Source organism: Lingula anatina, chromosome 2, assembly GCF_051362555.1.
Source record: "Lingula anatina isolate TDL-2025a chromosome 2, LinAna3.0, whole genome shotgun sequence".
In the NCBI taxonomy this organism is placed as follows: Eukaryota; Metazoa; Brachiopoda; class Lingulata; order Lingulida; family Lingulidae; genus Lingula; species Lingula anatina.
In genome coordinates, this window is record NC_141768.1 from 10,686,669 (window position 1) to 10,711,356 (window position 24,688).

General features: G+C 36.0%; 3 protein-coding genes across 8 annotated transcripts in view; all 3 read right to left on the minus strand.

The window, feature by feature from the left end:
• LOC106157787 (uncharacterized) overlaps positions 1–8,664 on the minus strand; it is a 29,089-nt gene extending 20,425 nt beyond the window's left edge. For all 5 annotated transcript variants that reach the window (XM_087004159.1, XM_087004160.1, XM_087004161.1 and 2 more), the window contains exons 1-12: positions 8,504–8,664; positions 7,693–7,757; positions 7,096–7,193; positions 6,650–6,739; positions 6,312–6,430; positions 5,878–5,988; positions 5,535–5,687; positions 5,191–5,262; positions 4,832–4,968; positions 970–1,096; positions 622–741; positions 165–323 (exon numbers count right to left, since the gene is read on the minus strand). In XM_087004159.1, coding sequence (XP_086860285.1) covers positions 165–323; positions 622–741; positions 970–1,096; positions 4,832–4,968; positions 5,191–5,262; positions 5,535–5,687; positions 5,878–5,988; positions 6,312–6,430; positions 6,650–6,739; positions 7,096–7,193; positions 7,693–7,742 — 1,236 coding nt within the window. In that variant the 5' untranslated portion in view covers positions 7,743–7,757; positions 8,504–8,664. The remainder of the gene's footprint in view (positions 1–164; positions 324–621; positions 742–969; positions 1,097–4,831; positions 4,969–5,190; positions 5,263–5,534; positions 5,688–5,877; positions 5,989–6,311; positions 6,431–6,649; positions 6,740–7,095; positions 7,194–7,692; positions 7,758–8,503) is intronic.
• Positions 8,665–10,467: 1,803 nt separating this feature from the next.
• LOC112042731 (uncharacterized) lies at positions 10,468–15,596 on the minus strand. Of its 2 annotated transcripts, XM_087006585.1 has the most exons (5): positions 14,609–15,596; positions 14,106–14,252; positions 12,275–13,825; positions 11,710–11,856; positions 10,468–11,118 (listed from the first exon to the last, which is right to left on the minus strand). In XM_087006585.1, the coding sequence occupies exons 1-3, from the start codon at positions 14,847–14,849 to the stop codon at positions 13,680–13,682; spliced, it is 534 nt and encodes a 177-aa protein (XP_086862711.1). In that variant the 5' UTR covers positions 14,850–15,596; the 3' UTR covers positions 10,468–11,118; positions 11,710–11,856; positions 12,275–13,679. The 2 variants fall into 2 exon arrangements, with proteins under 2 accessions (XP_086862711.1, XP_013397472.2); XM_013542018.2 differs by lacking the exons at positions 14,106–14,252; positions 14,609–15,596 and having other exon boundaries at positions 12,275–12,654.
• A 330-nt stretch (positions 15,597–15,926) lies between these two features.
• LOC106157778 (uncharacterized) lies at positions 15,927–23,338 on the minus strand. The gene is made up of 4 exons (XM_013533524.2): positions 22,916–23,338; positions 20,687–21,321; positions 19,709–20,114; positions 15,927–19,316 (listed from the first exon to the last, which is right to left on the minus strand). The coding sequence occupies exons 2-4, from the start codon at positions 21,154–21,156 to the stop codon at positions 16,254–16,256; spliced, it is 3,939 nt and encodes a 1,312-aa protein (XP_013388978.2). The 5' UTR covers positions 21,157–21,321; positions 22,916–23,338; the 3' UTR covers positions 15,927–16,253.
• Between the last annotated feature and the right edge of the window lie 1,350 nt (positions 23,339–24,688).

Sequence of the window (24,688 nt, forward strand, 5' to 3'; positions counted from 1 at the left end):
CTTCCATCAGCACAGCTCTTAACTCTATGATGGTGGTAGGCTGTGACTGGTGGTTATAAAGTCATATGCCCTGGTTATTACCAATGTAAGTGCAATAAAATTCCTAGCACTACAATACTGATGTGAAAAGTTTAAGACTAATAAAATGCATGTTGCTTGAATACCTTTTTTGGTGCGGTATCACCATCTGTTGTTCTGCTGGAAACGCACACCATCTTCTGCAGTATATCTATCTTGTCCTGCTGTTCTTTTTGTAACTGTTCTTTCTCTTCCAGACGTCTCTGGAGCTCCTCATTCTCAAGCTGGACCTCCGTGTTCCCCATCTCGAAAATAACAACCGCATTAAGCTAAAGATAAATACCTGCTTTCATTCAAGCATCACGGACTCGCACACATTTGGTAGGTGCTTTTTTATTTTAATGTGCAAACAAAAAAAACTAAAGATGGGCAGCAAAAACACATTTCATAGTAAGTTAGCAGCCTAAAATAGTTAAATGAACCAAAATTTACCTTATGAGACTTAATTTTGGACAAAAGATATATATTCAAAAATGGATAAGTTGACAATATAATCACTTTCAATTTTTATGTCAATGAACATTCAAACTATTTTTTTCTTACCATTTCAATTTTCTTTTTTAGATTATCCAGTTCTGTCTTGTATCTTTTTAGCAGAGCTGCCTCAGACACAACTTCATTAACCTGTGGCTTGTTCTTTATATTCTTAGCTCTGGAAGCAAACTGAAAAAGGAAGCAGCTTGAATTAACCAGTTATAAACTGAAATTAACCAATTTTTTCTTTTTAAAACAGACCCTTTAGCAAGATATTTTCCAGGTTTAACTGACTTACCCTTAAAAACCTTAACAACATATCAAACAGTATACGTTAAATACTAAAGATTACTTATACCATTACTGATAATGTTAAGTTTATATTAGTCAACCCTGTAAGTCAGTATGGTGCCTTACCTTCAATGTGGAATGGGTCTCCTCCACAGAGGCTGGGGTAACAGTACAAATGATTGCAGTTTTGGAATTTCCACCCAGTGAATTTTGAAGAATTCTTGTCAGCTTAGAATCTCTAAAGCCAATAAAACTGGAAAAAAATCATTATCAGCAAGTTATAGCCATGTTGTTAGTGTGGAATACAGTTCAATCTTTATCTAGGGTATTTTCATTTACTGTACTAAGCTGACAAAGTATTTTATTTTTGTGGCAAAATAAAAGGTTGCAACTCCTTTAGGAGTTAAAGCACATAAATGCTCTTCCACTCCACACTTCATATAACAAGTAAATGTTAAAAGGTTATAACAAGGCAGCAAAGCTGTCAAATGTACAGACAAAAAACAGAAAATAAAGATGCAAAAAAGGTCATTTTGTCAATTTTGATGCAATAATAAATAATGCTTATAATAGCACTGTCAGTCAACACTGAATTTTAATCTTGCACAACAAGTAACATGGTCAATAACAGGAGCAGACCCAGAGATATTTTCTGACAGTATTCCAAAGTATCTATGTTGATCCATCCTCCATTTTGAAGGTCTTCCAACAGAAAAAAATAGATACCAGTCAATATAAACTTAATAACCTGACTGTCTTCCGGAAGACCCAGAAGATGGTCTCAATCCACCCCTTCAATAATATTACAGTTTCAGGAACATGAGAGTTCAAATTCACATTATGAAAGTCTCAATATTTGAAAAATGATGACAGTGGCAGTGCATAAAATAATATTACATAATGTTTAAAGACATAAAAAACAACACAACTGCTTATGTAGAAATACAGAAAATGTGCAGAGCCCCAGGCAGATGAGAGTTAAAAGTCACAAATGCAAGTGTTTGAGAAAAAATTATAAAGGAAAACAACAAAACTAGAAAAGCACTTTGAGAGTGCAGACCTCTGCCAAGGCAGCAATTGTTGATTATTATTGATAATTGTTTGAATATTGATCCGGTCCACCACCAAAAATTAATCATTGTCCTCTTTGGCCAACTTCCGACAGTTCCTGAAAATTCCTGCAAAATCGGTCCATAACTTTTTGTGTTATGTGGATGACAGACAAACAGGGGTGAAAATGTAACCTCCTTGGCAGAGCTTGAGGTAAATATTATTCCAATGAAGATGCTATTCAAACTTTTAATCTTCCAGTTTGATATATATATATATATATATATATATATATATATATATATATATATATATATATATATATATATATATATATATATATATATATATATATATATGCCTGTGTATATATATATTTAAAACTTATTTGCAATATTAAACAAAATTTACATGCATAATTATCACTGCTTCCTTATTATTAATCTAGCAGAGAGCTTTGCCTTTGGGAGTTTACAGGGAAATATCAACAAGTGTGCTTTACGTAATCTCATTTAATGGCCTATTAAGGCAAATGACTTTATAACTCTGAAATTAATCTAGTGATACCCAAGGGTAATTTACAGACTGACCCACTCAAAGGTCTTCAGGCCCATAAGTCACACCTTAAGAAAAGCACAAAACCATAATGCCCAAAATAGGAGACTACCAATCCTGATGCAATAATACATTATGTTTAACTGCACAGTCAACATCAACTAACAGGTAACACAGACGAAAGTAAAAGCATAAGGCTTCAGGCCCATCAGAGTTCAAGTTTATACTTAGAAAGTGCCAGAATGAGAAAAATGAAAATTTCACAAGAAATGCATAAATACAATAAAAATGATAATCCAATAGAGGTGGTTTTCTCATATGAGCTGAAGGCCAATCCTAAAAATCGTACTTGTAAGTTTAAATTATAATAATGAGGACAGTTTTCTTTTCATAATGTTTGCAGTAGCAGTTGTTGTCAATTTTGATGTAACATTACATAATAAATTAGAGAATAATTATCACCAATTTTTGTTTATTGACTATAAATAGGATGGACATGTAGAAAATATGATTACCATTTGGCTTCATGTCCATGGGAGCTCCGAGTCCCACAATGAATATGCTAAAAAGAAATGAATATTACACTAAAATGTATAACTTCCAGAAAAAGAAGCCAATTAGACTGCTTTTCTAACTCAGGCTGCATTTTAGTCCTGTGTTTCTTTTTTTAAAGTTTGACAGTCATAAGTAACACGGTTTTCCCATAATGGTCATCAAGGCAGCAGCACCAAAAATTGTGTTTTCTTCTATTTTGATGCAACATTACATAATGCTTAACAGCATAATGACCATCAATTTTTAATAATAAAATATAAGTGTCATGGATTTTCAGAAAATGCGACTAGCTTGGGCCTTCAAGCCCGTGGAGGTTCTAAGTCACACCTTGGAAATGCCAATATGTGAAAAATTAAATTTTCACAAAAAACTGTTTAATTGCCAGAAAAATTTACCAAACACACTGCATTGCCTACTAAAGCTGTATTTTAGACCCATGTTTCTTTCCTGTAAGTTTGAGAACAGCAATTGACATGATTTTCCTTAAATGGTCATCATGGGAGTAGTGCCCAAAATAGGGGTTTCTTCAAATTTTGATGCAACATTACATAATGTTTAACAGCATAATGACCATCAATTTTCAATTATAAAATATTAGTATCATGGTTATTCAGAAAATGTGACTAGCAAAAGTCTTCAGGCCCATGGAACTTCAAAGTCACATATTGAAAATGCCAAAATGTAAACAAGACAGCACTGTTCTGAAATGGGTTTATTTCCATTTTTAACACTTTTTAACATAAAACAAAATAAACAGTTTACTGCCATTTTTATATGACCAATGAAGAAAATTGATGAGATGGGAAAAGTGTCAATAGAACAATGTTAAATGTCCAACTTCCTCCATTCTGAGATTCTGAACATAGTGGATGAATGCATCTGACAAACTGCAATGATATGAGTTTATTTCCATTTTTGACACTTTATTACACAATACATGATAACAAGTTTACCATCATTTTTACAAAATCAACTAACAATGTTGTAAAGATGCAGGAAATGCCAAACAAACACATTTACGTATCTTATTAGTTCAATAATGAAACTGTTAACATGCCTAAGAATTGAATGTGAGGAAATGTGAAAAAACAGCATAACTTCTAAAATAATGGACTGATTATGCTGATTTTCAAACTCAACCTGCGTTTTAGTAAGATTGGCCCCTCCTGTGAGTATAATGACAATTGGCCAATCTGTTTTTCTTATATTGTGTTATCAGTGTTGCATATATACTGAAAAAAGTGAAAAAAACAGCATAATTACCCTATGAGTGACCCGATCGTGCTGATTTTCGAACTTGACCTGCGTATTATGAATATTCATCAGTTCTGTAAGTTTCAAGCCAAAGGGTAAAACGATATTTCACTTATCGTGTTATCAGTGTTACAAAAATGCTGAAAAAAGTGAAAAAACAGTGTAACTTCCCTAAAAATGACCCGATCATGCTGATTTTCGAACTTGACCTGCGTATTATGAATATTCATCAGTTCCATAAGTTTCAAGCCAAAAGGTAAAACGGTTTTCCACTTATCGTGTTATCGGTGTTGCATATATGCTGAAAAAAGGGAAAAAACAGCGTAACTTCCCTAAAAATGACCCGATCATGCTGATTTTCGAACTTGACCTGCATATTATGAATATTCATCAGTTCTGTAAGTTTCAAGCCAAAAGCAAAAACAGTTTTCCACTTATCGTGTTATCGGTAAAAGTGCACGACGGCGACGACGGCACCGACGGCGACGACGACAGACGCAGATGATGGCTATATGTACAGACACATCTGTGTCTGTACATAAAAATGAAATAATCTAATATGAATGACACATACGATTTTCCTTCACTGAGATTATAGATAACTTGACTCAGTTGGAAAAGGCTTGAATTGATGGCACAGCCCTCCTGGAAGCGTACTCCAGTAGCCCCAGTCTGGCTGACCCTTTCTGATCCAGCCAAATCAACCAGATTCTGGAAAAAGCAGTGTGAAAAATGTCAACTCCCTTCATTATTAGAGTAAATTTGAGAAAATATTAAAAGTAATTTTTGCCAGACTAATATGCAATGTGTCTACCTTAAAAAGAGATCTTTCTTGTGTACTTCCTACATCGTTTAGTGTAAAAAATTGGCTTTCTTCTTTAAAAAAATCCTATTTCACTTTTATTTACAGAAAATGAAATAATGGATATTCACCAAATGAGAAACCATTACAGCCCCATCAACAGATTTTCTTGAATCATCTTGTCTTTCACGACTCTCAATGATCTAAAAATAATCATCATAAAAAATTAATGTACTAATTTTTATTGATATTCTTAAAGATTAGTCCCTAAAATTTAATGTTTACTTTTACCAAACCACATGGTTTTAATCTAAATCTGTACACATATTTTTCATATTAATATCATGAATGGTGATGACTCAGCTAACACAATTTGCTTAACTAAAAAATTTTGTTTGAAAATATTAATAATAATCATTTTTCAATCCTCAAGCTCTATAGTCTATTTTCTTATACTGATTGCCACTGATCTCACCATTCTGAAAATAGTGTGACTGCGTGAACTTCTTTCATTCATGTTGGTTTCTCCAATCTTTCTTCTGTCCGCTCCTTTCTTCATAAGCTGAAGTATCTGGTCTGCATTAGTGACCATCTCCTCTGTCAAGTTAGCTACATAAACCTGATTCTCCTATAAAAACAGCAAGAACTACATTACACTCCAAGACTGCAGACTTCTGCTTAGGAAAAAGGCACTAAAATACTATTAAAAATATTAGGGGACTCATATTTAATAGCAATTGTCATCACTTGGCACAGCCATCCAGGACAGCAATAAGTTGGCAATACAATTAACATAGTTAAGTATCTAAAGTACTTACAGTATCCTGATGGATCTTAAGTTTTTTCTTTTCATCACTCAAAAGGTCACAAAGCTGTTCATTGTAAATTTCCAAATAAGACACTCGGAGAAGATACTCTCTTTCTGGAGTCTGAAACATATTATCATGCCTCTGGTTACTGATTGTATGTGCATCACCCTTATTTGCTCTGCCTAAAACACACTTTAAATACTAACACATTGGTTAAAGTTGTAAAAACTGAAAATCCTGAAAATGTAGCTTGTAGTTTCTCACTGCATTTAGAGAATATGAACAAAAAATGATCAAAATGAAGACTGAAAATCCAAAATTTATGTATATTCCTGGTACTGTTCACCAATGCTGTTATCTCCAAGGGTTTACCCAAAACAATGAAATTTTGAAAAGATTGAAAAATTTTAGAAAACAGCTAATTTAAAAGTCAAAATACTTACACCCTCTATGCCCTCAAATATGGCATTCATTGCCAATGGAATAATTCCTTGATTGAGCTTGTCTCCCATCATTGTATGAGTTTTCCCAGATGATGTCTGACCATATGCAAAAATTGTCCCTGTAAAAAATGAGGATAGAAAAATCATCAAAGCAGCAACGTTTTCTACATTTTTATTGCCTCCAGATCTATTTTATTTTAAAAATGGGTTAAAATGAACAATGCATTTGCCATTAAGTTAACAATGATACTTAAAGCTATTTTATAGCAACCCAATAATGATATTGTAATTTTGTGACCAGTTCATAGCTGGAGAGAATAACTCACACATAAGCTTACCATTGAATCCCTTCATAGATTCTTCAACAATTCCCATAGCAACTTGGTCATAAATATCCATGTTTGTTTCATGCTGGTCAAATACATGATCTGCAAAACAATGTATGGTTCTACTAATTATAACAAATTTCCTTAGTGTAGTGAACATCTATTAAAATCAAATGCATATCCCTACTTCATAATAATTCATAAGTGTGTTACCTAAATGAAACATACCTGAGGCTGAGCCATATTATTTTAATTTTTTAATACAATACAGCAAAGTCAGTTTTTTTCATAAAACCTTACTTTTCTGAAAACTAATATCTATATCTGCCAAGTGCGCATTGTTACTTCCATAAAAACAATCTTATGACTACCTTTTACAAATTCCAATATTAAATTACTATTCTTTTCTGAATATTCTTTCATTTTTAGCTTATATATTAAAATCGTGGTGTACCTACCAAACACATAACTTGTTCCGACTTGTTTGTCATTCTCAAGCTGAGTCACAGTATTGTCTCTCACCAACCAGCTAATCTTCTGGCCACTAGTCTGCTCTCTAGTACAGAAAAAGAAATAAATATCTATAAAGGTTAAAATCAATCAAATGAATAATGAGGTGCTGTAACAAGAATAACATGTAATCAAGAAGTATATAACTTGCCTGTCAAATAACTGGAGTTTTGACAAGAGTGAAAACAGTCATTTGCCAAATGATGCAAGAGATTTTATCCATATAAAATAGCCCACATTGCAAATAGTTTGTAAATGCACCAGACATGGGAGAAACTGGAGATACTGAAGTCCAGAGGACATGCACTACAAGAAATCTGCAGGTCCTTACCATCTGTGCTGATCCGAACTAAGTATAGTATTTTATTTACGTTAGTCAATATTTGCATATGATTTATTTATTTTTTTTTACACAAGCGTTGCCAGTCCAGAGGACCTGGATTAACAAAAATCTTCCAGTCCTTTGGCTTTTTTGAGTCATGACTGGTTAGAACTGGCAGTTTCCCCATGACTGATATACTATACATCAAGTCACACAGACTAACCTTTGAATCAGTGGCCTGACTCTCACAGCAACATTAATGTTGTCCGACATGTCTGATTATGGTACCTGAAAGAATTTTCTTTTCAAATATAACAGTTCTAAGCTTTAAAAAAATCTGTCCCAGAGTGTCAAAGCTGAGTCTCTAATATCAGCTTAAATTAGCAAATGATGGGTAGCATGTACTATAAATAAAGTATGAAGTTAGTATTATAAAGTGCCAGAAGAATTCTAATACCAGTAAATAAGCCAAGCTTGCTCAAGGAGCACTGTGATCATGAAAGAACATTGCACAATTATTATTACAGATCACTAAATTAGCTTTTATATTAACAGCACCAATTAAGTGACAGCATCTTTCGTTTCACCACAAGGAATCTACTGTAAATGCATGTGTCTACTTGTGTGTATGTCTGTTTAGTCAACATGCCAATTACTAAATTACTAAGGCAAGTTTCTTAAATTCAGCTCTACTCTGTGTGTGTGTGTGTGTGTGTGTGTGTGTGTGTGTGTGTGTGTGTGATCAGGTAGATTATTACTTTATAGATTTTATAGTGTGTGTGAGGTTGGGGTCCCTCTCGTCTTCAAGTGCATCATTCTGCTCGCGTTTACACTTTTGAATGCCTGGACGATAAACACCCACATTTCCCCTTTACTAAAAATGCAATCGACCTAATACAAAAATATAAGACATGATAAATTTACAAAGCAAAACGAAGTAAAATAACTACAACCAGCCACAGATTTTATCCCCCAAATACAACAGTAAAATTAACGAGCATCTGTCAGGGAGGTTTTACGAACAAGCACCTTACCTTCTGCAACAGGTACCACCACCAAACTTCTGAACTTTCACCAACCGGGTGACGATTTACAGGCAAAACTTTTCCCGATATGAGATATGTTTAAAATTCGCGAGTTTTAACAAACTGTCCAATGACACATGACGTTACATATCGTCTGCAAAACGTTATATCTATTTTGATTGGTTGCTTAGAACTTCCGGTTTCATGCGAACAGGTACAACAACACACACTGAACAATACAGGTAGATCATTCTTTAGTGAGTACTACGTAGTAACGACACAAGGTGCAGACGAGACATAATTATTACGGTATTGTACATGTATGTCACAAAAATGGTGGTAGCGTAGTGCAACTACACAATGTAGGTTGTTACTGTCTTATCCCATGGCTGGTAAATTAACGTAGTACACGAGAGCAAATACCAGTGTTACCTGTCCAATCGAATATTGTTCGAAGCGTCATTATTGGGATACTTGAGTTTTCACTGTGTTTTCACTGTGGTTTTATGGTAGTAACTATTCCTTTACAGACAGGTTTAATAAATAAAATACAAGTGGATTATATTAAATTTTATTTATTATTATTACATGTATATACGTGTAACCGCGCTAGTGCTACAACTTATAGTGCTTCGAGTGGTTAACAATTTTAAGAACAAAAATCCGAAAAACTGCTGTAATATTTACACGGTTTCGCTGAGTCAATTTTTGAGACCACTTTAACGAAGAAGTCGATACTGATCATCATTTGTATGTACCTAAGAGAAATAAAAGGATATCCATATCGATTGGTAAATTTGTTTCTGGGATATGCTATCATGCGTCCTTTTTTTTCATCCAAGTAAATAAGAGATGGGCTTACAATGGCGCACTCCCCCGCCTTCCCTCTCCAAATCAATAACATCATGTACTAGTAGGCCTATGGTTGCATTGTCTTTTTGCCTTACGTTGCCTTTTATGTAGGCCTACTAACTTTGCGAAATTACAAGTGTACTTTTTTGTGCTCAGTATAGGCCTACCAGGGCGGATCCAGGATTATTTGAAGGTGGATCCACTAATGCGAAGCCGACCCTCCCCTCCCGGCACGGGGTTTGGGGCCTGCTTAAGGGCCTTGAAAATTTTTGGCATTTTAGAAGGCGAACGGTGCCATTTGGTTCGGCTTAGAATTATGATTCAGCTATTCAAAATTCTAATTTCAAGAAGGGACCATTGGTGTGATTATTTTAAGAAATCAAAGAGGGGGGGAGGGTCAGCACAACCGAAATCTGCCACTGGTATACAATATATAGTACCTGTGTAGGCCTACTCTATGCTCAGTATGCAGGCACTTTAAGAAGGCCAACCCAGTTCTGGAGTGTTCGGAACTTGCTGAATTTTTGAAGATATGTGAAAATCTGTGTTCATGGTCTATCTATAGATTCCTCTATATAAGCTTGAACACTTCATACGTTTTATGCCTGCCTGTATATATATTTTGTACCAGGGCCTACTGAATTCTAGCGTATCGTAACGGGAAAGGGCATCACAATAGCTCAGTATTAAGTCCTATCGTTTACTTCTTAGCTATGAAGGATTGCTTTTCAACGGTGTTTACAAGAAACTGAAAATACAAAAAATGCAAAAATGTTGTAAAAGATGTTATTGATGGCTAATTAGTGTAGGCGATATTGCAGTGTGTTTCGATATTGTTCTATAAGATCTTTTATCTGATTCGTTTATTAAATCTATTAGATCTATGATTTAAAAAAATTGAAAAAATAACTTTCGACTCCACCATCCGACTAACTAGGGTGAGAAAAAATTAAGCATTTCCCCCAGTTTGTTCAGGCACTAACCGCACTATCTGGGAGGGTATCGGGAGTTCCGATGAGGCAGAGCCATTGCATGGCGGTTTTTATTTTATTTATTTATTTATTTATTTATTTATTTATTTATTTATTTTTCAGAGAAAACCTGCTACAAAACTCTCAATATTACATCTTTGTGGTTTATTGAAAAAGAATAAGTTTCAATGTACAAATTGTGACATTTATTGTGTCGCGTGTTTCGACCAGCTGTATATAACACTGAGTTTACGTTTGGTCTCTACACTTTATTAGAACATATGTATATACACAAATTTATTGCAAAAAATGTTATTTAGCGAAGCATACTAGTATACATGTAACCGCTCTAGCTTTATTCTTCTATAATTATTTTTCACATGGTTCTCGGGTACGACTATGACATATTTGACACGCAAACGATCTTGTGGTAAGCCTTCAGGAATCCATTTCAAATAAAAAGCTTATGTAATACTCGACTTCAAACATGTGATATACGGGTATAACAACACTTTAATAACAGCACTATATGGACTTCACTTGACTCGACTCCAACACATATAGAATATCTGAAGTTACATAATCTATAATATTTGAGCAATGCAGGTAGCGGTGGAATTGCAAATTATGGGAGGCTTGGTAGTCCGCTGTCACTTTTACGGGCATGAAGAATGACAAGAATGCCACTGACTATCTCTAGAACAATCATTAGCATTGTTAAGATGATGGACCACGATATCATAATATCTTTGTCCACTGCGTGCACGGCAAATACGATGTCCCCGATCAGGACGAAGAGTGCTGAAATTTAAAAAAAAAGACGGATTCAATAAAAATAGGCGAAAGAAAATCGATGATTTACATGATGTAGGGCATCATGAGTGTCAATTTTTGTAGCTTTTGCTAGCAGTTTACAGAGTTTACAACTGACTAAATCGTAAAACTGGACAGCTATAATTTAAAAATGCACCAGTATTGTAGATGCCTGCGATAAGTACAGGAGCCGCGTTGTTCCACAGTACGTGTATAGATCTGTTATGACGAAAAGACGGGTTGTTAAGTTCACTCTTAAAACGTACTTATTCAACCAAGTGCAGAAAATCTCAGAGATGAAATTAGAGGGAAAGGATACATGTAGACAAATGTGTTTATATACATGTGGTTTTGGAATGTATAAGGTCTTGCTGAAACCATAATTTACATTTGACTAAAAAAAACTTACTAAACCTTGAACAGTGAAATGTTACGTTCGACACCAAGTATCACGATGTATTTGATTTTGAAAAATAAACAATTTCCATGGCATTTTAATTTCGATTTGTTAAGTTAATTCCAACTTTAAACGTAAACTGTGATCCAACGCATTGACCCATAAGATAAATCATATTTTACCCGCAGCCAAATGGAGAGCGCCTTGTGCGAATGGGACGGCTGGTTTATCAAATCGTGATATACACACATAGAGAGCTGCAAGGACCACAGTGATTATGGCACATAATAACCCTAAACATGCCATGGCACGAGATGCATCAAGCCAATCTAAAACAAACAGTTTCGATTTAAATCAATTATCAATGGGAATATCAACAGATACAAGGAGACATAATGTTACGTTCCTGTGATCATAAGCCACAGATAATTGTCTCAAATTTTCACTCGTAAATATGGAGGATTTTATTAATTAAAGTGACATATTAGAAATGAACAAATCACCTGGCCTCATGGGCATGCGAGTCATCATATTTTGTCCAGTTCTCAAAACCGTAAAATTAAAACAATAACTTATGAATACAACTACTCAATAAGATACATACTAAATATAAATGCATGTATGTTCTTCGTGGAAAGGAGTAGTGGCACTGTCTTTATCTACAAAGCATTAACGTTTTGCAGTCAGAAATCTAATACTGATAATAAAATTCATCATTCATAAAGCTCTCACACTCTCAATACCAACCTTCGTTGGAAGGGGCGAAGCAATTCCCCGCCAGACATTTTTCCCAGAGACCAGAATTAACCTCAATGTCGACAACCACCTTGTAACTCCCTGCCACCCAGTATGGCGTGGCAAAACCGATCACAAATAAAAGCAGCGCGATCGGAGACGTTATCAGGGATGCCTTGTACTCCTTGGATAGCCTCAAAAAATGAATTAACAGACGTGCTTTGAAACCAACGCCAGGCATTTTGAGAAAGTGTGAAAGTGTGTCACCGCCCTGGTCTATCCGACAATTACACCACTGGCGTTCCTTTCTATATATATATATATATATCAGTTAGATGGACCTGATTACAGAACCGTGGGCAGGTCTTCCTCAGGGCAGGCTGTGTGTGAGATCAAATGTTGATATGAAGTCGGCTAATTATGCATTCCTATATCGTCACGCATGGGATAGGGCCTTGACAGTTCGGACGCGTCAGTTGACCATTTTAGTTAGTGTGACCAATGAGTTTGACAACCATGGTGTGTCATTATACCAAATCTTTCTTGCCAAAAACTGTAAGTTTGATTTTGGTATGGCCCAAAGGACAGGTTGATTTCTGTTAAAGTTGATATACGCTCGGCTTATCGAGAACAGACTGGTGAGTCATGTTACCTTTAATGATTAGTCGCATTTTTGCGTTGTGTTTGTTAAACATACGTGTTTTAAAACTTTACGATGACGGTCGGATTTGATCTCAAATTTTTCAGTGTCTTCTTCCTTTCCTCCCCCCCCCCCCTTTTTTTTTTTTTTTTTTTTTTTTTTTTTTTTTTTGAAAATATAACAGCTCCTTTAACTTATGTTGTTTGTTGCACATCCCTTTCCCTTTTTCAAAAATACCAAAAAATAGAAACCTTTTCTTCGTACTGTACATTTGATTCGCTAGCGTGCCCAACATATCAAGAAAGTGGGGGAGCACTTTGTTTCTTACATAAATATTCATTTATTTTTTCTATACAAAAAGTAAAATCATGTAACATTACACTGACATTGCCCTTTTGCCCACATGGGTCTAAATTGTTGACCAAAATAAAAACGGATCTCTGGGCTCAAAGTGGAAGGGGAGAGCGGCCTCGGCAGGTCACAATTTCGCTGGTTACAATTTAAATGTCCACAGAATTAGCCAGAGAAATGTCTGTGAAAATCTAGTGAAAAATTCTCTCTGTGGTCCCGGTAGAAGGTAAGGTACATTGGCGATACCGTCACATCTGATAGCCGTATTAAAACAAAGTCGAATTGAATAAGCGAGCTGTGCAATTCTCTTTCAAATTTGCTTGTCCTTTGAAAATGGTTCTCAATTTTTCGGTAATTTTACCTTATCGATCTGGTTCGCTAGATCAAGATGTCCTTGCATTGTTTGAATGAAACTGCTATAATTTGTCAGCGGCTATGTAGGACCACTAGTATTCCACTCGTTATTTCAAGAATTATCATTAGAATGGTCAAAACCAGGGACCACGATATCACGTAACCATCCTGCGCTACGTATACTCCGAAAATGATGTCACCAACTAGGACAAGCAGCGCTGAAATTAATGAAAAAAATCTGCCGAACAAAAAGAAAGTTGTTTGGTCTTCAAACACATAATTTCTTAAACATTGCTAATACACGCAAAGATTCAGAATACCATCATTTTACACTCGAGAAACTTTTTTAACGAACAAGAATAGAACTTTTCACTTATTCTAGGGAATAATGGCAATTACCCCGTTTCATTCGCACTGTAATTTTTTTCTGCCATAATCCTTAACTTAACCAGTTTACTTAAAGCACAAAAATATAAGACTACAACATTTTTTACGTACCTGCCACAAAGTGAAGTCCGGCTTGTGTGTACAAAATGCCAGGCGTATCGAACCGTGGCACACAAACATACACCAGAGACACTATCAGAGCTTTTAGGATAAATATGAATCCTATACACTCCAATGTTCGTGTTACAGCAAGCCAGCCTGAAATTATAAAATTATAAATGCTTAAGATCATAAATAAAAGTGTATATATATATATATATATATATATATATATATATATATATATTAGATGCTCATAGAATATATGCCTTTATAGGCCTACATGACATATAAATTAGCACGTGCTATTTGAAGAGCAAATAGAAAGGAGGGTTTGGTGGATAAAAAGAGATAAGATTATATCAGTATATTTAATATTTAATAACATATTTAATATTTAATAATATAATTCATATTAACCAGCCTATGAACTGCTGTGATTAAAATAATTGAATACTACCATGATCAGCCATGCATCATCCATTTGCCGGCCACTGTCAATGTATGGGACTCACCTCCGACAATTCCTATATAGTCGCAGTATCCATCATATCCATCATAGCAAGCTTCCCACAGCCCGACACTAACTTTTATTTGTGTCCCATCAAGAAATGCCCAATGCGGTGTAGCAAACCCTATGATGAAGACAAGCAGCCCGAGGAAAGACGTCACCAGTGATACTTTGTATTTTTTCGATAACCTCCAAATATTGATGAGAAGACGCTCTCGGAACCCGATTTCCAATATGTCAGCCATGATTGCGAAAATGACACGATTTCGAAGTTGAATTTAAACTGTACTTGTCTATAATCATGGTTTGTAGATTAAACTGAACAATGTTAATCTACCCACTTTTACAAATGTACATGAATGTTAATTAAATGTGAAGTTAAAAAAACACTTTATTTTGTTTTACAATGCTAGGATTGCGTTTAGAGGAAGAGTGAAAAAATCATGTGTAATATTATTGGAAAAGTTACAAAGATTGCATAAGCTTAATTCGCTTTAACGTTCAAAATCATTAAATATCTGAATTAAACGAGTGTTCGAGGGTAAGCCTATCTATCCTGTGTGTTAGATAGTCTGATATGAGTCGCCATGGAGACAGTGCGGTTCAATATTGCTCATCCCTCTGCTGAGATTAATATCTGATGATCAATGGACCCGATATAAATGATATATGTATTTTTCAAAATAGTTTAGCATAATTAAATATGTTTATATCAGATATTTCTTTTTTAAAAGATTACAAAAACCATATATGAATTAAGAATTAAGTAGATCCCAGCTATTCTCCAAACTGTTTTTGAACAACTCTGACGAGACACCAACTAAGTATTTCGGTTTTTACCTTCCTCCATTGTATCTCCTCTTACATGACTGCTATAGGTACCCAATTTGAAAGTGCATGTTCAAGGTCTGGAATATTCATATTCTTTTTCATATACGTGACTCAATGCCCCAAGCTCTCATGCTTTTAAAGTAGTGCACATTCTACGTGCACTGTTCTAAAATGCATTTTACACGTTAGATAAATAAAAGCAGTACATGCGACTGTTATATTTTTCATTTTTTTTTTTTTTTTTTGAGATTTATACATAGTGATTAGGAATTGAAGCAGATTGATGGTTGGAAAGCAATAGAAAATTCCTGTTTCCTTTCCTTGCTTGGTCTTGTGGACAGTTTTTCGATGTACGTTAAAACATTCAGGTTAAATAGTGGGAATGCTGTGAACGAACATTCAGATGCTTTTAAGCAGCACTGAGCTACTGAACAGTACCAAATTATGAACACTATATGCCCTTCCTTTATATATGTAAAAAAAACTGGAAATACAAAATATCAATTATTATTTATATGCACGTAAGACCACATCAAAAAGCATTAATATCGTAGGTAAGAATGGTTTATATAAATATTAAGGGACCCTATCAAGTCAACATTACCAAGAATGGTGCCCCCCAGCTGATTGTAAACAGGTTACCAAAATGGACCGATACATACGAGAATAGTAGTTCAACAGTATACTGAGACTGCTTTTCAGATCAACGACAATGTGAAACGTTCTTTTTACACTTTCAAATGATGACGAAGTTTATGCAAAACACCAAGATTACACTGTTAAATTAATTCACATAATATGCCCAATGTAGAACTTCTTCAAACTTCCGTTGGTTTTGTATATAAACCGATCTGTGTGTCCAGAAAAGGTTTTGCGTGAGGCACTGGCTTATTCACCACCGGCTTTCTAACAAAAGCGTTCCTTGTGCTACACAATTCATTCTGGTTGGTTGCCAAGTTCTGCAACCTGGCAGCAGCTTCTTGCAATACTGGAGTAACCTTCCGTCGGTTGACCCTCTGGATGTCACCACTTCCCGAGTGAGTTGAGAGAACAGGATTAATATCAAATGGGTCGTCAAACCTTTTTGAAAAAGCTGGGTCTGGTAATATTCCGCAAGACTTACTACTTGTAAGATAGGGCACATCTGTATCGATATCTAATGTCCTTGACGATCGTCGGATTGGGTTCTTTGCGGAAGGTGTTGATCTTTGTGTCGCCAATGGCGGTTGCCGACCACTAGACATACTGACAGGGGCAAAAGCACCTTGATGCAACTGTTTTGGAAACCCTATCTTATGAATACTATCACTTGACCTGCTCCTCCTTTTTGGAGTTGGTGGTAATTGCCAATCAAACATTTGAGATTCTATAGTTGCAGCCGTATGAGTAACGTCTGCAACTGCATCAACAGACTTCACGTCATCATTTCCATTATAAAGTAGGTTATCAGAGGCAAAAAGATCCTCAAGCAATTTAGATGCACTAACACTGATGCGCTGTGAAGACAAAAGGCTCCTTTGCTCTGTTTCGAAATTTCCAATTCCATGAGGGGCGCTGGGTAGAATAACATTTATTGTTATATTTGGTCGATCCTCTTTATGTCGTGATACTTGTTTTTTGATATTGGGATCAACATTTGCGTCACAGGCTCCATCATCCAGCTCTTCAGTATATTCATTATAATATTCCCCGAGATTGTGGGCAGATCTGGACCGTAAACTATTTGTCAAACTCCCTGTTTGACACTGAGCGCGTGGCAGGTCTTCCTCGCTGCTACAAAATGAAGGGTTGCTTTGGCCGGTACAAAGAAACTGTGACTGCTTTAACCCTGGGGTTGCCAAGGGCGAGGAAATGGCTATATCGGATTGGCGTTTTTCGCTCTTTTGGAGCAAAAGGTTTTCGATGCAAGGTAATTCTCTTTTCTTATCCGCAGCAAACTTTGTTCGACTGTGCCTTGACATTTGGCTACAACTGTTGTTCCGATGTCGTTTGCGAACGTGCTTGGCAGAAAGTCCGTAAGTGGTAGAGAATGCAACATCACGATTAACAGTTATGTAAATTGGTTTTCCATTGGCGTCGACTCTTGTGTAGCCCTTGTACCTTAAAGGAATTTTGACTTGTTTGGAGACAGATGTATCTACACTCCTTGGGACCGGCGGGTTTTGTTCTAAAATGTCAGAACTGTAATTTGATGGTGAATGATTAGCGTGCAAATTATCGTTTGTTGGAGAATCTGAGGGATTCTGCGCCTGATACTCTGACATTGAGACTTGAGCTGGTCCCGTTGATAATTCTTCAGTTTCCGGACTGTGGACTAATATCTGAGGGATAAAAGAGTGTTGCATTTTTTGCTCCTTAAAATCTTCTCGGCAATTTGTTTGCGCACAATTCCCCCTATCTGTTGGTATCTCAACACAGTCAGGTCCCAGATGACGAGAATATTGTGAACCGAAGCTGTTTGTTATGCCTGCTCCGATTTCTTTGAACTCATCAGCAGAATGCAATGATGACTGACTGTTAGTTTCGGTGGTGGGTTTATCTATGTCTGTCTTCTCGTGTACTTCATCCGTCTTTTGTGGCACCGTCTGGTTATCTAGACCGCCTCTAGGCTGATCTCTCGTAAATTCCGGTAAAAGTCTCGGAGTACTTTTTCCAGATTCGCTTGGGGTAGCAGAAAATATTCCAGAATCGCGGGGGCCAATGATTTCATGTTTGCCAATTTTCCCCTTGGCTACATTTACACTTGATGACAAATTTCCTTCTTTTTGGCTTGATTTGTGGTTTTTCTCATCTTCGTCATCGTTCGATGAGCTGTTAGAAACTCCCTGTTGGCCAGGTGTATTTGAAATACTGACAGAAAGGTCCTTCGGTTCATCGGCATTCAAAATGTTTGTAGAAGTGCCATTTGGTTCTCTGGTACTTGGAAAATAAGTGGTTTCTGTGTCTGGGGTGATGGTAGAGAGGCTTTCTTGCTTTTCGAAATTAGGTATGCCGCTGAGTTCAGACTCAGTATCATTCTGACTGTCGCTATTTTTAAGCTTTTCTTCCTCGGCTTTGGCATTTTCCAAATCAACCGAATTGTCCCAGTCTAAGTGTAAAGGATCACCAGAGATATCATCTTTGACTTTCTTTTCATCTGCTAGTCGAATGTCCAAAAGGCAGTTAAGGCTTCCACGCCAATTTTCAAGGTCCACCTGACTCAACTTCGGAGTTCCCGGAGGGAGCGAAACAGTCGATATTTTCTTTTTTCTTCCAAGTTTACCAAGTATTAATTTGTCATTAAGGTCTGTCAACGAATTTACTGAACCAGCTGCAGAGGTTTTGGATAATTTTCTCAGGTACTTTTTGTATTCTTTCAAGTCTGATGGCCCTGAATAAGAGAGCGTAGGCTTGGCGAAACGTTTCGGATAAAAATTTGCACTTGCAGACGTGGAGCTGGACGGCTCGGTTATGGACACTTCAGAGGAGCAGTGCTCCGAAACCGCTTCTTTGTTTTGTGTTTCAAAGGTTTTCAAATTGACGATCACCTGATCTCCTTTGAGCGAGCTCTCGCCAGTTTGCATGTGTACGCCTGTGTCAACAGTCCTTGAGAGTTTGGACGTACTTCTTGCCTTTTTCAGCATCGAATAATAGCGACAGCAAAAGAATATATTAGAAATTATATTAAAACACTTTCTTCTGAAGTTACTGCTCATAGCCGTGAATATAACAGGAGTGACGACGGAGTTCACGAAAGCCATTAAATGCACAAAAAGCATTGTGAAATAAAATTGGCCGCCTTGAAAGTCCACAGCTTTTGTAATACTTAATATGTTGACCAAGTAGAACGGGAACCAGGAGATAATGAATGCAGCTGTTATCACAACGACCATTTTGGCAACCTAAAAAAAATAACAAAACTGTTCCACTAAACACTAAAAAGAACACTGAACGTGAAACATCGCTTTTTCCTTCGTTTTGTTTGCATCTTAACATTTATTCAATCACGCACACACGCACAATCACACGCGCGCTTACACATACAAAAACCATGCATTCTGTTTACATCGTACAACAGTTTAGCGTGATTTTCGATTTATAGCAGGGAACATTAATTTATTTTCGCAACGATTATTAATTTGTTTTGTCATCACAAGTACACTTGGATATGTCGAGAGTGAATATACCACGCGTTATAATTGATGAAAATCAATAATCCAAGACTAATTTCTTTCTAAATGTAAAAAAAAATGCATATAAAAGTAAATCTTTTTGTCTGTGTCAACAAATTTACCTTGCGCTTTCCAACTTCTCGTCTTTGTAGAGTGTTATGTCGCCGTATAACAACATGGTCCGATTTTCTTGTTTTCAGAAGCACCACCGTGATGCGTACAGAAGTGTACACCAGGATGACCGTTGGGATGACAAAATTGATTAAACAAAGAACACTGTAGAATCCGGTTCGGAAGCTTTCCTTGGGGGCACCGAGTTGGGCGTCAATTTCTTCAAAATCATTATCACACCTAACCCTTGACACCAAGCCGTGTTGGCTACTGTGAACGACTGGATATCTTTTACTGTTGATCAGAAAAGGGACTGGTATGACAAAGGCAGTCAACCATATTCCTGCCATAAGTTTGATTGTTCGTGAAACTGTATTTATCTTCAAAGAGCGAAACGGATGGACAATGGCGTAATACCTGAAAGTAAATCATAGTCAAACCTTACAGAAGCCACACGTGATATTGACTGGTGCATTAGTGTAAGTCGATAAAGTAATATTTTTGTTTTGGTATTAAATGCTGTTCATTTGGGAGAGAGAGGTCTTCATCCGTTCCCACGAAGATACATTTTCATATAATTCTTTTATGAAAGAAGCATTTCTTTTATGCAAGATTTTGATGATATGATATCATATTATAGATTCTATTAAGTTTGTAAAACGAAACCGTATATTTTTATAACATAAAGACGTGTTTTCATTTTTTGCGTGTGAAATATAGAAAGCTCAATCTTTAATCCTATATCACGCGTGACTAGCGCCCAAAAGAAAGTTTTAGACAATTATTTTGCCTGTAGGTGCTGATGCAATTTACTCGATTATAAGTGATGTTATTTAATTTTTGAAATTACGTTCAGAATGGAAACATACAAGGAAAGGTTTTTTTTAAATATGACAATATATAAATGAAATATCCAAACCTAAATTAAATCCAGTCTTCACGTTTATCAACCTATAGCAAGTGTTATTAGAAAACAAACAAGACATTACCTTTCAATAGATAAGGTGACAAGGGTATAAACACCAGCAAAGACGAAAATTGGCAGTGTATATGTCATGGCAGAACACACTCCGTCCACAAAGACGTTGACATCTCTAGCGGCTCCATATTCTATGAGTTTTAGCGGCATCACAAACATTGCTACCAAGAGGTCGGTAATGGCTAGATTGACTAAATGCACATTTGGCACCGTGTGCATTCCTTTGTTCCTGTATACAGTTAAGATAACTAGTACATTTCCTATGACCGCGAAGATGATGATGATGATATACAATATATCAAAAAGTATTGTCATTCCTGGCAAAAAAGTTAAATCTTCATAAGTGCAAGGGTTTTTTGCCGTGCAAGCGGCATAAACACTTTCGTTTCTGGTTACACTGATGTTGCTGCCCGATGTCGAATTCATCTTCGGTTGGGAAAACAGACGTGTGTTCACTGAGAGATTCAAATTGGAAGTCATCACATCGTAGTTCTCGACGTCGATTTGTTCTGCAGTAAACAGTTGTTTTCAGCATTACCGCAGGAAGAGCAGGATAGACATTTTGCGCTGTTGCATTGATTTGTTCTAAGAGGAAACTCTCTTTTGATTGCAAACCTGGGATTCACACACCCGGTTCCCGGTTTCCTGAGAAAAGTGGAAAAATTGCGTTATCAATTAAAAAGCAAATTTGAAGTGCCAGATTTGTGTCTATATAACTTCTAGGGAAATACTTTGGCACGTATTTGGAAATCGAATCTTATCAAATGTTTTACGGACAATTTCTTCATCAACGAAAACGATTAGAACAATAAAGTCTCGTCTACCTTAAAAGCTCTATGTTTGTTAATTTTTGTCATCTACGGGTTTGTAATTTTACGTAAATTTACTTGCCGTTATCAGTTAACGTTTGTTATAATGGCAAGCATTCAGCCGGATACCATAATCCAAAAATACAGCTTTAAACATCTGTGGTGTGTTTCATGGATATGCTATGTTAAAGGAAGTAGATCTGAATGTACACAGTCCTTCTCCTATTGAATATCAAATAATTAACTGAGCTAGGCATGTTTTTATTTAAAGAGAACAACGTGGGATTTAATTTCTTTTTTTCCAAGAATTAAAAATGTCTGTAAGCACTTGTATACTTAGATATTATATATATCGTCGTCTATTTACTAACAAATGTCAAATTAGTTGCACATGAAATCATCTTAATAGATAATTGTCTTCTAATTCGTTGTTTTCAAACTCACTGTCTCGGCTTTGATATCTATTAGTTAACACCGTATTGAATTAAATGAAAACGCTTGCAGTATATGTTACCATAGTGAGTTTTCTCTTCTTTTCACTAAAAAAATTAATTCACTTTCTGGTAAGAGATTTAGAATAAATCAAGGTTGCCTTTCTTACATGTATATGATTTAAACATATAAAGGTCTTATCATTTTAACTGTACGTATAGTTCTCATGTCTTTCAATGTTCGATTGTTCATCAGAGATGTAATGTTAAACTTGTTATGGTTATTACAATACATTGCGTTATTCCGCTGAACGTGCTACGTCTGCGTAGGAGGGGGAAGAACGGCATCTAGCTTGAGGCGTTATTTGACAGTGCTGTGTAATCAATCTATATTGTGAAAGACGAAGCAAGTCGATAAACAACTGTATGATTTCAGTTTTACATTTCTTAATCAATTTCGGTTGTAAGAAGGTTCCTATCAATTTTTGGTTAGGATCTATTTTTTCCAGCAAAAAGGATCTTAGCCTTATCAATTTCATGTAACTGTACGTGTCACGTAGTAGAGTATAGATCTAATCGCGTAAGTAAACTAACATTTTTGTAATGTATATGTTTTACTGACACAAATCCTTGCCAGTGTTTGCTCACGTCGAAGATGAATAGTCTTGTGATATCAAAGTCATTGGTTACCGGTTCCATCCCCTCAAAGATCAAATAGCTGAGAACCTTTATTTAATTATTTTACAGCAATTGACTTTGACTTACAATGTTATGCTAAACTATAGTTTTATTATTATATACCTGTTGTTACTAAAATACGAATGTTAATACCAAATGTCAACAGTGTTATTTCAAGTTAGCGATTTTTCCTACTAACGTTTCTCCATTTACCGAAGAATCGTACTTCAAGTGTAGAAATAGTAAAAGTGTTGATAGAAGTAGCAGTAGTAGTAGTGGTATCAGGAGAGAGAGAGAGAGAGAGACGCAAAACGAACGTACCTTTGCTTGACAAGCTCTGTCTGTCTAGTAGCCCCTCCATACGTCCACTGTGAAAGAAAACGTTACTCATTAGTCTTGAACGGCGATAACCGTACACAAACCGCATCAATCGCTCTTTTATCTCCGCTTTAACTGTATACAACCACCAAACAGGCTTATCAGCATAGCGCGATTCAGGTGTAATGACTCCCTTTTCGATTTCCATTTATTTATGCGATAACATTACAATTTATCCCTAATTTAAACTAACACCTAACTAGATTTATTTTGTATGAACTCCTGACCATTGAGGGTGACTTCGTGGGGTGAACGTGCCGACTAGCACTTTCCAGACAATTATATGATTTCACACCCAGATTTAGAACTAAATATCCATATCGAATCGATCAGTCCTTCCATTAACTTGTTGAAATACAACTTAAGGCTTACATGATTTTCCTCAAATTGAGATTTTTTTACCTTACATTTGAAGTATTTTTGGAAATATATCTAAACTTAGAAGTCTCCCTTTGAAATATAGTCTAATAAGCATTATTATAAAACACCACTGATATCTATCTTTGGCGTGAACAAGGCAAATCGTCTCTCAACTTTGATATCATAACACTTAAACGAGCTCAGACAGATCGTTAAAAGCAGCGTTATTAAGAAAAAAAGTGCAGCAAAATTATCTTATCTGGTATTTTTTTCATCTTCTCGTGCCCTAGTAATAAGCTCACCGTGTAAGTACCTGACAATGATGTATTGAAAAGAGCGTGCCATTAACTTCACAAAATACACATCCGTTGTTGAGATAAACTACCAGATGAAAAGCAACATTTGTTTATCTTGTAATGCGGTATGAACAAGTTTACGGAACAGTTCTTTTTACTGATTTGGGAACAATTTACCATGGGAATCCAAGCATATACTGATCCAGGCCACCATACTGCCGTCTGCTCTAGTGTCCTCCAAAAGAGAATTAAGTTTGCCTCGTATAGAGAAAGTCCTTAAGGGGTTTAACTCGAGTGGATGACATCAGAGAAGACCGAAAACGTGGCATTTAAACGGTTATCCAGGGTTGTCTATGCAGTAGTACTCGAAATGAGCACATCCTTCGTTCATCATTTTAACAACAGGTTATTACACGTACACGCATAACAATGATTATCGACGGTTTAAAACGAAGAGATTGATCGTGAAATGAGAAAAATTAGTAACAGTGTTCATGCATGCGTTTTCAATGGAATAAAGTTTACTAAGCCTCCCACGATTTTACGATTACAGATTTAAGCCAGATAATCGAACTACAAACCTTATATTCGTACATCTCAAATTCGTAAAAATTCGCTTAGAATAAGGATTTGTGTCTATACAAGTCTGGAACTTTGGAGGATAAAGATGATTTGGCATACATGTAGTAATCAAATTTCAGAGTGTACACATGTACATGTAGCTTTAAGGTAACTCAGAAAGATGGGATAGAAAAGTATATGGACAGTCATACAAAAGATCACATCAGACGTGAACAGCAGCATGAAGGCTACTTATTTTTTAAGTTCGGCTCAGAAAGTACAGCAACAGGTAGCAGTATCTAGGATACAAAAATGATCTTTTTTGAGATCGCTTCATGGTAAAATGTGATTCACGAGAAGCTTTAAGTGCTACGTTTCTGCTTACGTTTTAAAGGGCTGTTACGGCACTAGGCAGAAATTCTGAAAAAAGTACTATGTGGTCTGAAGAGCCTTGTGAATAAACTTTCAGCAAATCTAAATCACAGGGTGTTTTCCTGCA